At 47.2% G+C, this 14,813-nt stretch overlaps 1 protein-coding gene across 1 annotated transcript in view; it reads left to right on the top strand.

Annotated features, from left to right (window-relative positions):
* ABCA4 (ATP binding cassette subfamily A member 4) overlaps positions 1-14,813 on the top strand; it is a 131,783-nt gene that overhangs the window by 100,791 nt on the left and 16,179 nt on the right. The window contains exons 33-43 of the mRNA XM_019667548.1: positions 777-882; positions 1,009-1,083; positions 1,341-1,510; positions 3,261-3,438; positions 5,683-5,798; positions 6,815-6,962; positions 10,125-10,248; positions 10,637-10,769; positions 11,798-11,918; positions 12,356-12,418; positions 13,477-13,583. Coding sequence (XP_019523093.1) covers positions 777-882; positions 1,009-1,083; positions 1,341-1,510; positions 3,261-3,438; positions 5,683-5,798; positions 6,815-6,962; positions 10,125-10,248; positions 10,637-10,769; positions 11,798-11,918; positions 12,356-12,418; positions 13,477-13,583 — 1,341 coding nt within the window. The remainder of the gene's footprint in view (positions 1-776; positions 883-1,008; positions 1,084-1,340; positions 1,511-3,260; positions 3,439-5,682; positions 5,799-6,814; positions 6,963-10,124; positions 10,249-10,636; positions 10,770-11,797; positions 11,919-12,355; positions 12,419-13,476; positions 13,584-14,813) is intronic.

Below are 14,813 nucleotides of genomic sequence, written 5' to 3'. Positions count from 1 at the left end.
GCAAATTAATTTTGTTTTGTAGAGCAGTTTGGCTTTTATCCTACCATTGAAGGATTTTAAGCCAGAGAGTGACACGCCCAGATCCGTGTTTGAGCACCATCACTTGAGACTTCCAGAGATGTATGGAACATGGGTTTGAGTGGGACAGACCCAAGGCTAGACTAGGATCCCAGTTAAGGAGCTAGAGCTTGGGTCAAGGCAGGATATGGTGAGGGGCTGCCTGAGGAAGGGGCGGAACTGAGAGGCACTGAGAGATAAGGCTGGTCCTCATTAGATTAAGGTGAGTCCAGCGCTGCCAGAAGTACCTGTAAAGTACAGACGTGGCACAGGAAAGGAGTCATTGTTGGGATGTGGGGAGGTTAGGGAAGACTTCAAAGAGGAGGTGACATATGACAGATGAGCCGGAGTTGGCCTGATGCTCAAGAAAGGGGAAGGCACCCCCAGGAAGCTAGCAGCCCTGCAGAGGCCATCCAGGCCATTGGAGCTCTGGGAGTAACTGGGCATGGCCAGAATATACCACTCAAGGAAAGGCATGAGGAGGGGTTGGAGAAATAAGCAGAGACCAAGCTCAGAAGGGATCAGGATTTCATCTGGAGGCAATGAGGAAGCATTAAAAGCTGGTTTGTAAAGTGGAGACATGTCGCTCGCCAGTCCAGACAATTCGCCCAAAAGCACACATTTCCCTACAGAAACCGAGAGAGCTGCTGGCAAGCATGAAGCAGCACAGACAGCGTGGTTCATGGCATTTATCTGAGGACCTCTTGTTCCCTTGTCAGGTATGGAGGAGTTTCCATCGGAGGAAAGCTGCCAGTTCTCCCCATCACTGGGAAAGCACTTGTTGGATTTTTAAGCGACCTTGGCCAAATAATGAATGTGAGCGGGGTATGTAAACAGACTGGAGATTTGGATAGGACTTTGAATGTGCCATGAAACAGAAATGATCATGAGTGCTAAGGTGGGGAGGAGAGGGGAGAAAAGCCCTCTCATTTGTTCATTATGGTTTTCTAGGGCCCTATCACCAGAGCGGCCTCTAAAGAAATGTCTGCTTTCCTTAAACACCTAGAAACTGAAGACAACGTTAAGGTACTCGTCCTGCGTCACCTGCCCTAGAGCTAAAAATTCATGTGAGCTGATTACTTTATTTTTATTTTCCCAGCTTCATTAAATTCCAGCCCTTCTCCTGTTGAAATCTAGCATGGAATGTCTTCCAGCTGCCAAACCCTTCCTCCCCCTCACATTCTTTTTCCTGCAGTTTGTTTTTCTTTAAACAGCTATTGTTAGCACAGCGCCCCTGGTGTCCTGTCCAGTCCAGCCTAACAAAGCCCGTCTCCGCCCGCTAGGTGTGGTTTAATAACAAGGGCTGGCACGCCATGGTCAGCTTTCTCAACGTGGCCCACAACGCCATCTTACGGGCCAGCCTGCACCAGGACAGGAACCCGGAGGAGTACGGCATCACGGCCATCAGCCAGCCCCTGAACCTAACCAAGGAGCAGCTCTCAGAGATTATAGTGTAAGCTGCCACGGCCTCCAGCCTCATGGCTCTCTTCTTAGCCTCTCTTCCCTTTGGATACTCTCAGAGGGTTTTCCCTAATGTGAACTGCTGGGCTGGATGGCAAGGTTGTCAATCAGGCAAATGTGAATGTTAAGACTTCCAACACCGCGTATACCAAACTGCTTGGCCATTCTTTCTCCTCGTATTTATTAGGAAAGTAAGCATGTATTTGGTTCCGTTCCCTTTTGGCTCTTGATAAGAACTTGCTCCTGGAGCGTACACAAATACTCTCCTTTCCAGTATGCAAAATGACTGCCAGGAACTGGGAAAGTTCAGTAAATCTTTCATCTCCCCAGCAGTAATTATCTCAGATTCTGGTAGTTTCCCTCAGATGGTCAGGCTTCGGAGATGTCGACGGATCCTTGCCTTCCTCCATCTTAGGCTCTTCCGGCGCAGCTTCAGGCAATAAAAACATTTATCTTGTGCAATTTGTAGTATGTTTGGTGGGAATGTCTGAGTTAGTACACATTTCTGGTAGGCAGTAGGGTCCTCATTTTCCTATCCCCATATACTCTGAGTGCCCTCAACACTGGGCCCTGAACATGCCAAGTGTCATCGGCTAGAAATTGGGCCCTAGCCCCTTGGGGCTTACCTCTCACAGCCTCTGGGGCCCTCAACTAAAGAAGGGACATAGCCTGTCCTGTGTTTATTCTCACTCAGCCCAGGTTTCTGTACCTTCTGCCAAGTCTTTTTAATCTGAAATATGAAATAGGACTCTTTTGTGATTGTAAAATAGTATATGTTCATTAAATAAAGTTTAGAGAATAGAGTTTTAAGAACTTAGTATCTATAACCCTACACAGTTTAAGGTATTTGTTCTAAACATTTTTGTGCATTTCCCTTTCTGTCGTTTGTTTTACTCTTACTACGTGTGTGGGTCCTGCTGTCTCTATTATAGTTTTATCAGGACAGTGATTAGCACATGTGGTACCTCTGTGGGAATTAGTAAAAGGTGCTTCTTTCACTAGGTTGGCACTGTCCCACGCGAGGTTTGTGACTTATATGTGAAGCTCAGGTTGGATTTCAGTCCACACTTGCCCCCTTTAGCCGGGTGCCTTCCACTTGATTCAGGAAAGGGGGAATAGAGCCAAGTCCTGTATAATTGGCCTGTTCTCTTCTCACTTAAACTTATATTATAAGTATTTCCCCATGTTATGATGTATTTCCTGAAAATATATTTTAACAGGATAATTTACTTCTTTTAACAAAAGAAATACATTTTATAGACCATATGACCGTTGGCATATAAAATTCAAGAGCATCTATAGACAAATTATTAGAGCTGATATGAACATTGCAGTATATGAGATTAATACAAAAATCCAGTTCTATATACCATCAACAGATAATTTGAAAATGTAATAAAGTTTATTGAGACTTTCATATTAACATGGGACCATATGCAACATGAACGTTAATGTTCATATTTAATATTAACATGGAACAGGAAACCCAAAAATATCCACTTAACCTGAACATAGTTTAAAACAATTGAATGAAATGACAAACATCAGGCTAGGGAAGGGGATTTTAAAAGCTGTTACCTGGGGTTAGGTGAGGCCTCCCCAGCGCCTGACTTTGTTCTCCTGCGTCTGCTTCTCCTTCTTCATATCTCTCTCTCTCTCTCTCTCTCTCTCTCTCTCTCTCTCTCTCTCTCTCTCTCTGTCTCTCTTTCCTCCCCACCACTACTCCCCCCACCCTGCTGCAGGCTGACCACTTCGGTGGATGCTGTGGTTGCCATCTGCGTGATTTTCGCCATGTCTTTTGTCCCAGCCAGCTTTGTCCTTTATTTGATCCAGGAGAGAGTGAACAAAGCCAAGCACCTCCAGTTTGTCAGCGGAGTGAGCCCCACGGCCTACTGGCTGACCAACTTCATCTGGGACATTGTAAGTGTCAGGTCATGGCACCTCCCTTGCCTCCATGGACCCAAGAGGGGTGGGTGCTGTGTCTGCTCTGACTGAGGGGACCCAGCAGGATGGGGCTCTCACACTGCCAGGGCTGCTGGAAGGTGCTGTGTCAAGGGCCTTGTGTATCTGTCTCTTGACATCTTCTTAGAAAGGTGCAGAACTAGGAGCCTCGAGCTGGGGAAGGATATGGGGCTTAGCTTAACAACTGCTGTGTGGGGGCTCTGCGTGCCCTGCCCCAAAGGGCCTTCTGACCCACCAAATAATCACTGCATTGTAGGTGTGAGGCTGGCCTTCCTGGGAGGTAATACAAGCCATCCTTCAGCTCACATGCTCTTCTTAAATCCTGCCCCACCCCCAAAGGGGTAAGGATGGAACTTCCCCTGTGGCAGAGATACCTGATACATATGGGACACCCAGTTACATTTGAATTTCATATAAACAATGAGTAATTTGTAGTGTATGTTCCACTCAAGTTTCATCAACTGCCCAAAAATGTCTTCTTTTGTAGAAAAGGGTCTAGCTCAGGATCATGCATTGGATTTAGTTGTCCTGTCTCTTCAGTCTCCTTCCGCCCGATATGGTTCCTCAGTCTTTCCTTGACACTCATGACCTTGACATTTTTGAAAAATCACAGGTCAGTTATTTTGCAGAATGTCCTTCAGTTTGGATATTCCCCATGCTTTCTCATGATTAGATTCAGGTTACGGCCACAGAATCACAAAGCGGTGCTCTGTTCTCACTGCATCCTATCATGTAGATTCTGCTCTTAATTTGTCCTCTTACTGATGGTGGTCCCTTTGGTCACTTGATGAAGATGGTGTCAGCCTAGTTTCTCCACTGTAAAGTTACTCTCCTCTTTATAATTTATAAGAATTTGAGGAAGAGATACTTTGAAGCTATGCAAATGTCCTGTTGTCACACTTCCCATTTATTCACTTACTTATTTATATCTATATGGAATCATGTTTCCTGTGTTAGTCAATGAATTACAATCTGATACCACTATTATTTATCCTGATACTCTAATTATCCCCAGTTTGTGAGAGCACCTTCAAGCTGGCGTCTGTCTCCTCTTAACTTGTGTCCCCATCTTCCTTGAGCACCTCCAAACTCTCTGCCACAGCAAGAAATTCTGGGTTCATCCTCTACGTCCCCCGAGCCCTATGTGAAATCTACCATTCCCTCCAAAGAGCCCTGGTTCCTTTCAGTGGAAAATGGCTCTCAAAACCAAGATCTGGGTACTAGATATGTTCATTCCCACTGGGGTCTCAATGGTCCCAAGCCTTCTCATTGGAGACAATAGGGGAGATACATATGTATATACGTAGATAAACACACACTTATATCTATATTTCTATATTTATCTATATACCAAACATTATGAGCTCACTCAAACCTCTAGTTCCAAGCCAATGCCACAGGTTCATTCTGACTTTCTGTCTTTCCATATTTGTAACTCCCTTCTCCAAGAATGAGAAGCTGGCTCCTATCACCCCTGGCTTCTGTGATTTACGTATCTGAACAATACACCTGTATGTAAGAAGTCCCCCATCTTCTGATACCATCTCCTCCCCCATGTGGACACCCTTCTCTCCCTGCTCCAGCTGCCCCCCACATAGAGGTCCTCCTCCTGCTCTGGCTCTGGTACCCACCAGATCAACACCCTCCTCACCCATGCGGGCTCCAACACTCCACCAGCCCGCCCTCTGCAGACACCCTCCTCACCCTTCTCAGGTCCTCACCCTGCTCAGGACCACTGTGACTCTTCCCCTAACCCCATCTTTCCCTGTCTGTCCTAATGGCTTTAGGACGGAATTGTGTAGGAAGAAAAGAGTAGAAAAAAAGCAATAAAAGGGTATCATCTGTTTGAGCTTCATGAGGCCAAGAACTATATCTTAAGTTTTTCTGAATTCTGAAGACATGCTTAGAAAACAGAATCAATGGGACTTTGTGACCAATTAGAAAGAGAATGAGACATGAAGTAGAATTTTATAATTCATTCTTTTAAAAGATACAGACTGAAGGTCCCCTGTGCAGGGAGATGGGGTAGGAGGACTAGGGACAACTTAGCATGTGTTTACTAAGCAATAATTGTTTAGACAAATAGAATCAGAGTCCCAGACAGTATGTGCTGGAGGAGCCAGATCTAGGCTTCGTCTGACAGAATAGAGGTCTACTTTACCAGAGAGGTAAAGTGCCTTGTTGTCCTCTCCTGTCTTCAAGATGAATTATGCTGTGAGTGCTACACTGGTGGTGGGCATCTTCGTGGGGTTTCAGAAGAAAGCCTACACTTCTCCAAACAGTCTTCCTGCCTTTGTTGCACTGCTCATGCTGTATGGGTGAGTGGTTGGAGCCATGAGGTAATGCCACCAAAAGGGAAGCCAAGGGAGGGGTGTGTCTTTCTGACAGAAAACCAGGGTTGCTGGTGGCAAGGTTAGCTTCCAGCCCCTGACAGGGTGTGTGGCTGCTGACCAGGAATCTGTCTGGCTTCTGTTTCTGACTCCACCTGTGGAGGTATTCCTGAGGCCCGGTCGACTCAAGGACAGTGGAGACACCGTCCATGTTCTGTATCTTCTTCCACTCAGACTATGATCTAACTGATGCCTGGGAACCTGTCACTCCCCAGTTCCTCACCCAGCTATAATTCTGAAGTGACCAAGCTATCCATTTCAGGGTCTCCATCTGTACTGACCAAGAGTTATTTGCACACAGTAGAAGATTCCAGCTGAAAAGCTGTTCCTGAGTCAGGGCCAGGGGATGTCACAGAGATTAATGTAGTAGAATTATAGAGCGAAGCATGCAGCTTTGTGTCCAAGCCTAGAAATTACTACCTGTGTAACTGTGGACAAGTAATTCATATCATCTGAGCCTTAGCTTCCTCATCTGTAAAATGGAAATAATGATACCTGGCCCATCCTACATGGGCCAGTAGAGTATTACCAGAGCAGTGGTCTCCTTTGATCACTCTTGAAAATAGAGACATCAGGAACCAGCATGACTGTGACAGTGAACTGTGAAGATGAGCCTGTTGGGATCTCAGCTCAGCATTGCTGATCCAGCCTAGAGTGAAAGGCACTGCAGGGCCGAGAATGCTCCTATGCATTGTACAAGGCTTTATAATTTACAACGTACATCCGCAGCTCCTCACAAAACCCCCATGAGGTGGCCAGGGAAGGCATCCATTCAAAGATGAGGAACCAAGAGCAAGGGGTGGAGTATCTCTTTGTTTCCCCTGGGACTCTCACCGGTTTAAACATGTCACCTCATGTGTGAAGGGAATGTGTTATATCTAGGGGTACAGCAGATGGAATTGAAATTGGCACTCCACCCCCCTAAGTTGTGTCATTTCACACAGATGGGCGGTCATTCCCATGATGTACCCAGCATCCTTCCTGTTTGATGTCCCCAGCACAGCCTATGTGGCCCTGTCTTGTGCTAATCTGTTCATTGGCATCAACAGCAGTGCCATCACCTTCATCTTGGGATTATTTGAGAATAACCAGGTAAGCATGACTTCCTTGGCTTTCTTGTTTGATTACTCAGGTAGTAGAGAGTATGTGATGGCCAAGCAGAGCCATGGGCAAGCACAGTGTCTGGACAAGCTTAGTGCAGAAATGGATGTTGCTCCCTCCCTTTCTCCCTCCTTCCTTCGTTCCTCCCTTCCTTCCTTCCTTCCTTCCTTCCTTCCTTCCTTCCTTCCTTCCTTCCTTCCTTCCTTCCTTCCTTCNCCTTCCTTCCTTCCTTCCTTCCTTCCTTCCTTCCTTCCTTCCTTCCTTCCTTCTTTCCTTCCTTCCTTCCTTCCTTTCCAGCTCCTTGTTCATGTGTGTGCTCTGAGTATCATGGTTTTCTGAGTTCATTCTGCAAGCTGCAAATGACATTTCATGACCCTAAGCTTTTATATTTTCTTACTCCTTCAGGAAGGTTTCCTTGGGGACTTTGGGTGATAGGTTTTCTACACATACACATAGGTAATGCATTCATGAGATTTCAACATTTCAAAGGAACAAACAGGCATACAATGAAAAGTCTCTTTTCTATCCCTATTTCTCAATAGCCTAGTTCCTTTCTCCAGAGGCAACCTCTCATTTGAGTTTCTTTGTGTTCTAAAGACGTATAAGCAAATTACACACACACACACACACACACACACACACACACACACATATTCTTTCATCTATGCAAATTGTAAGAGAGTAATACATACTATTCTACATGGGAATTGATCCTGAGGACAGGATTAGAAATGTATTGTTCTGAAGGACTCATTTTTATGAGCTAGAGTGTCCAGTTGCCCCATTCACAGTCTTCCCTTTGTCCAGAAAGACCTACCCAGACTGAATCCTACATACAGTGACAGTGGCTACAGGGCTGTCTGCTCCACACTCCTGCTCCTAGTCCACTGTGTCTGAGCTCTGGCCATGGCTGTCCTGGAAACATTCCTAAGGACTGGCGGTCTCGCCCACGTGCCTGTGTACCCAGTGCCCTCTCTAGCCTTCCTCTCACTCATTAGATCTTCACAGTTCAGAGGGTAGTGCATCTTCACTGCTGTCCTCCGGCCCCTCCCTCCACTCCTACTTCTGGGCCCTGCTGGGAATACCCAAGGCAAATCTACTGACTACCCAGTCCCATAGCCTCCTGAGAGTGACTCTTTCCCAGACCTTGTCAGGCTTTCTGTGGCCACTAAGCAAGAAACCAAACCCCATCTATCCCATGACTGATAAAACAAATATACCATTGTTACAGTCAGACCCCAGAAGGATGAGAACACTGACCGCCACCCCTCCCCCCTGATAGCCAGAGCACCCTGATGGACTGAAAATGCTGCATTTTAGAGCTGTTTTTGTCACGAGCTCACAGCCCGCTAAATCTTAAGAGAATGTGTTCCTTCAGAACAATGAAAAGTAAGCTTAAAGCAACTCAAAACATTCTGCCTCCTGTGGGCTACACTCGCTTAGCCAACATTTACTGAGTGCACCTCCTTCCCCTGAATAAAAGCTGGTTGCTTTCTCATAAATTATCAGACAGATGCTGCAGAAATACCCAGAATCCCACAGGAGGCTCCCCAGGTCCCAGTAGCTGTTGTCCCTACTCAGTCAAGAGGTATCACCGGTGAGAACACCACGTGATGGATGTGACTATAAAAACAAGTGTGACCCACTCGTCCTGCTTTTCAGGATCTCCCATTCCAGTCTGGAAATGACCTGCACATCAAGTTGGGAACTGATATAAACCACAGTACATGACATTCCTTATGACAGAACATCAAAGGAGCAAGACAGATAAGAAACACTACAGATCAGAGTGGGCCCAAAGAGCTGGGCTGCAGGAGTCAGGAGAACCTTGATGGAGGAAACTCCGTTTGAGCTTGGCCCGGAATAAGCAGCATTTCATTAACCCATTTAATAAATAATGAAGTTCCTACTATGAGCCGATCATTGTACAATTTAAGAAGGACACCAAAATGAGTAGGACGAGTCCTTGTCCTCCAGGGACCACTGTTTAGTGGAGAAAGTAAGCAAGTTAAAAAATAATTAGGGCCGGCTGAGTGGCTCAGTTGGTTAAGAGCTCGCTCAAGAGTTTGAGCTCTGAGCAACAGCAGTTCGATGCCTGGCCCGAGCTGAGCTGCCAACAGGCGGCAGAATGGCTCAGCTAAAAAAAAAATAAAAAATAAAATAAAAAAATAAAAATAAAAATAATAATAATAATAATTAACCCTGGCAATCTAGAAAGAATTATAAGAGGGGAATGGGTATTTTACCCTGGGAATCTGGAAAGGCTTATGAGTAAAGGGGTTATTGAAGCCAGTTTTCTAAAGAATGGTGGGAATCTGCCAGAAGGGGAAGGGGCATTTATTCCTGCTATGGTTAACAGAGGCGCAAGTGCAAAGGCCCAGAGGCAAAAGAGCAGAGTGCCTTCTGGAAGGGGGGGTAGAGGGAGGGCACCATGGGGAGGGGTCATCAGAGAGAGATGAGGTCGTATGAGCAAAGGTGTGGAGGCTGGAGAGGAGGGAGGTTGTATGGTGGGGATGGGCCAGATAAGTGGACAGCAGTGGCCGCTTCAGCCTCACCCTGTTGGTGTCCCCTCTGCCTTCTTGAGGGAGGCTTGGGCCGACACCCTGAGGCTAAAGCAGCAAGTATAGTCTGAACACCTGAAAAAAAGTCCCCCCCAACTCAACATGGACACCAGAGCATCTCCGCCCTCTTTTCTGCTGGTGACAGCTGCACACAGCTGTAGTTGTCCTGCGGGGGCTGAGAAGCAGAGCTGATAGATGCTCAGGGCCCCTCTTTTCTTTGGTATAAGGTGGGCTAAGATAGAGCAGATGAAAGAGCCTCAGTCCGCAGTGACGGCTCACGGTTATACGAAAGGAAAGAGAACCTGGGCCACTTTCCCACAGCTGCTCTAACGAATGCCTTGGAGGGCTCCTGTGTAAATGTCAAACTGAGTCTACAGTGAGAGTTCCCCAAGGGGCTGCCTGGCTAGAGGCACCTCTTTCCCTGTCTGCTTGACAAACCCCTCCTCTGGCTGGTCTGGCTGCCAGGCCCCCTCTGTCTGCAGGCCTTCTCTTACGCCTGCCCAGCGAGGGCCTCCAGACTCCACCCTGCGTAGAAGGGGGCAGGCGGGCTTGGCCCCCATTTGTGACTGTACTGCTCTTTTCTATGTTTCAGACGCTGCTCAGATTCAATGCCATGCTGAGGAAGCTGCTCATCATCTTCCCCCATTTCTGCCTGGGCCGGGGCCTCATTGACCTGGCGCTGAGCCAAGCTGTGACAGACGTCTATGCCCGGTTTGGTGGGTGGCAGTCAAGGCCCATGGAGAGTGGCCCTGGATCCTCTGAGGCTGGGGCGGCTGCCTTTGGAGTTCCTGTGCCACAGCTGTAGCCTGGCTGGGGCGGGAGGAGGGGGGCCTCCAGATTGGTCTGGGCTGTCCTGCGGTCTAGAAGGGACCAAGATGCCTCTGTTTCTGTGGCTGAGGAGCCACCGGAGGGGTCAAGGGCAGGTTTTACTCTTCTCTCCTTTGACTTGAGGAGCCAAGATGAGACTTGGATTTGACTCTTGCTTAATCCCTGGCCTCACCCCTGGTCTAGCTGGGACGAGTGCTGTAGCTAGGTCTTTATGGGGCAGCTGAGGCAGCCAAGTGGACTTAATTCCTGTTGCTTTCTGGTGGCCTCCATCCCCAGGTGAGGATCATGCTTCAAATCCATTCCAATGGGACCTGATTGGGAAGAACCTGGTTGCCATGGCAGCAGAAGGGGTGGTGTACTTCCTCCTGACCCTCCTCATCCAACACCACCGGTTCTTCCTCACCCGATGGTACGTCCAGGCCACTGTCCTGAGGGACCAAAGTCCGGGGACTTGGCTTCACACCCATGTGGTCATCTTTATCCTCAGGAGCCCCCCACCATGATGGTTTTTACATTCTCAAACCTGGCTTGCTCTGAGTAATACAAGAAGAGACACATTAAATAGGCACAAAAGAATTTGTGAAGAATGTAAGCCTTAAAGTACTTAAAATACAGTGTTATTAGTTTCAATCGCTAATATTTAATCCCTCTCATTTAATCAACAGATACTCATTTTAAATTGAATGATAGCATTGCAAATGATAATGGTTAAGGAGTATCCAAAGTACTAGGAAATAGCTGTACACATTCATGAGCAGATAGACAAAGCAGACCCCATTGCTAATTAGAGATTTGACAGTTGTGACAGGGCAGGGGAAGAGGAATATGGGGGTGACAGGAGATGAGTGCAGCCAGGAGCAGTGTGGAGGCGGGGAGCAGTGATGGTGCCCCTAGGCGAGTGGTGAGGTGGCTGCTCTCCATAACCCAGCCCAGCAGCACCGTTCTTCCCCAGGCCCTGCCTCGTTCTGACGTGGGCGCTCAGGTTTCCAGAAAGCAGTCGCTCTGCAACCCAGGCTAAACTTCACTGGGCCCAGGCCAGGGGACTGCATCGCGAACCACAGGGCCCTCAGAACAAGCTTTCCTGGGCAGTGTTTTGCTTCTTATCTTTTCATCCTCTCAGGCTGAGTCTGGCTACTTGTAAATAAAGACTGAAAGGACTTGTTTTTAAGTTTTGATCCACAGGGAACAAATCTTCCTACTTGCAGGGTTGTGAGGCCTGAATGAAATCATGGGGCCTGGAACTCAGGGCTGACTCCGGACTCGAGCACTTGCTCCCTCTGCCTAATGCCTCCCTTGTTGGGAGTCCTTTCGAGAATTCAAGTCTTAGAGAATGGAAAGCCAGCCTGGGGAAGAAGTGGGGGAATAGGAAGAAGAGAAAGGGGGTGGTGCTGAGGACGCTGCACTCCAGCCCAATCCTGTCCCCTTCTCTTTCTCCAGGATTGCCGAGCCTGCTAAGAGGCCCGTCGCTGATGAAGACGATGATGTGGCTGAAGAAAGACAAAGAATTCTTAGTGGGGGAAATAAAACTGATATCTTAACTCTAAATGAACTAACCAAGGTAAGGGAATAGGTGTAGACGAGTTAGTTTGGAGGTGCCGGTTGGACCCAGAGAGGGCACGACGTTGTAATTTGCCTTCTACAGAACAAGCGATATGCCTGTGCAAGAAATTTGTTTTTCTGATTATATGTGGGGTTGTCATCTCTGTGTTTAACTTGTCTTTCAAGAACATTGAATTCCAATGCATTTTTCTAGCGTTCATCTTTGGGCCTCAGCCAGCACCACTGCAGCCAACCTCTCCGATCTTTCTCTAGTCCATCTCTACACAGTGGGTCGGCTTTGAGGCTTCTCAGTGCTCACAGCACCTCTCTGAATGCCTGAGTCAGTCTGTAACCTCTTTGTGTTGGTAGTTTTCGCCCAAGCCATCCTTTGCTCTCTCTTGTCCTCCCGGCTCTAACCCTCTCTCAGTCTTCAGTCCAGTTTCTCTGATCTTGCAGATTTATTCAGGCACCTCCAGCCCAGCCGTGGACAGACTGTGTGTGGGAGTTCGTCCTGGCGAGGTAGGTACTCTGCAGATCACATATGAAGGGGCTTCAGAAAATCTGCTCCTGTGCACATCTATCTTCTCCCCTCTAAAGCCAAGCTATCAAATAAAAATAAAACACAAGCCACCACAGGCCATTTACATTTTCTAGTAGCCACAGGAAAAAGGTTAAAACAGGTGAAATTAATCACTTACTTTATCCAATAATGTATCTGAAATACTGTCACGTCAACATGTAATTCATATAAAACATTAGTAATGAGATGTTTTATGTTCTTTTGTTGTGTTTTTTTTCTAAGTCTTCAAACTCCAGTGTGTGCTTTATATTTACAGCAGATGTCAATTTAGACTAGATGTGTTTTTAGTGCTCAGTAGCCACTGTAGAGGAGAAAATAGTCTTTCTTACTACCCTCCTAGGTTCTCAGGCTCCACAAATCATTCTGACAAAAGACAGATTAACAAGAGAAAATCAATGAAAAGTTTGTTAGCGTGTGCATCACACATCTATGAGGAGATATAACTCAAAGAGTTGGTTAGAATTTGGGCTTATATAGCATCTTAGCAAAGGAATAATATATTTTTAGAGAAGTGACAAGACAAAGGAAAGGGACCTTGACTTTCTAGAGTAGCAAATAGTTAGAAGGCAAATATATGGGAAACAAATGGTACATAAAGGCTAGTTAGTAAAATTTGTTATGTAGATTCCTCTGGTGCCATCTCCTGGCTGATAAAGGTCTAAAGTTGTCTCCAGTGATTAACTTCTGTCTTGGTAGAGAGGGGAGGGGGAACCCCTTGTAAATTTATGTCCTGCTTTTAAGCAAATAGGGGGAGGACAGAGAGCTTTTCTTGTATCTGCTTCTTCCCAGTTGCCCTCAGCTCAGAATCATGCTTATGTCAAAGCGGCATATTCGGGGTGGCATATTCTGCTACCCAACACTATGCGGGGCTAGTGGCTTCAGTAATTGCAGCACAGGTCTAAAATGCCTCCCCCCACCCACACACTTGCCCTAGGGCCTGACATTCCAGACCCTCTTGGCCTCGAAGGTGAGGCCAATTCTGTGTTTTTCCCCTCAGTGCTTTGGCCTCCTGGGAGTTAATGGAGCTGGCAAAACCACCACTTTCAAGATGCTCACTGGGGACAGCACAGTAACCTCAGGCGATGCCACTGTGGCAGGCAAAAGGTGAGTGTCCTGCTCACCCTGTCTCAGCGAGCCTCTCACAGGTCCTGGGCCATGACCCCGTCCCAGCCTAGGGAGGGTGAGCATCAGACCCTGTATCTGAGGGTGACACTGAGAGCCTGAAAGCTCTGTGCAGAGGGGTGGACCTCCCCGCGGACATAGTCCCAAAAGTCCAAGACATAGACCTTCTGGAAAACTGAACTGAATTGTGATTGTTAAGAGATTCCTCTGTTGTCATGGACTCTCAGAAGGCTGGGAAGCTCCGAGTCAGCGGTTCTTACTCTTTTTTGGGTTGTGGACTCTTTTGAGCATCTGATGAACACTTGCACCTTCTTCCTATAAAAATACACCATTGTCCCCCATTACCTCCATTCACGTTTCGCAAACAGTTTCAGTGAATTTACTGAGCCCTGAAGCACGATTATGATCCTGCAAGACCCCTGGGCCCCAGGTTAAGAACCTCTGTGATGAAGCATCCTTTCTCTGGGCTGAGCTTCTAGGTGGGGGCAGTTTCAAAAGCTGCCGGGACCTTAATCTCTACTGGTTGGTTCTGTGCTGATGATTGGCTTAGCCAGGTCAAGGAGCCTTTATAAAGGGAAAATTGCATGTGCCCTTGGATTCCAGAGGGTGCCTGCTGCTCTCTGTAATCAGGTGTGAGTCAACAGTCTGGTCCTCTACAGGCACAGGATGGAGAACCTGAACTTGTTTGCCTCTTTCCAGGCTGCTCCCTGGACAGCAGAACTCACACACGTTAGATGTGCCCAGGGGAACCCTCTTCCCTGGTTTATGAGTAGAGTTAGGCACTGCTCATGTCTACCCAGAATCTGCCTGATTGGGGCCTCCCCTCACCTAAGAACCATCTTCCACATGGCCCAATACCCACCGGGAAGGGTAAGACTGAGCATGCTTCACTGGTTCAGACAGGATGGATTTGGTTCCCCTGCCTTCCCCAGCCATCCCTTTTGGGTCTCGAGCAGGGGTCGGCAAACAGCGGCTCGCAAGCCACATGTGGCTCCTTGGGTACGTACAGGGGGCTCTGAGATAAAATTGAAAATAAAAATAAAACTATCATAGTTTCATTTATACAATTTTTAAAGGATATTATTCACATAATGGTGATTTCATTTGCTTTATGACTCTCAAATAATTTTTAAATTCTTGTGAGGGATAGGATTGGCTCTTCTGTCTCAAAAGTTTGCCAACCTCTGGGCTAGATAGAGCAAAGGGACTGGC

This window comes from Hipposideros armiger, unplaced genomic scaffold (genome assembly GCF_001890085.2).
Source record: "Hipposideros armiger isolate ML-2016 unplaced genomic scaffold, ASM189008v1 scaffold_501, whole genome shotgun sequence".
Classification (NCBI taxonomy): domain Eukaryota; kingdom Metazoa; phylum Chordata; class Mammalia; order Chiroptera; family Hipposideridae; genus Hipposideros; species Hipposideros armiger.
The sequence above is the reverse complement of the archived record's forward strand: the minus strand, read 5'-3'. Positions and strand labels throughout refer to the sequence as shown.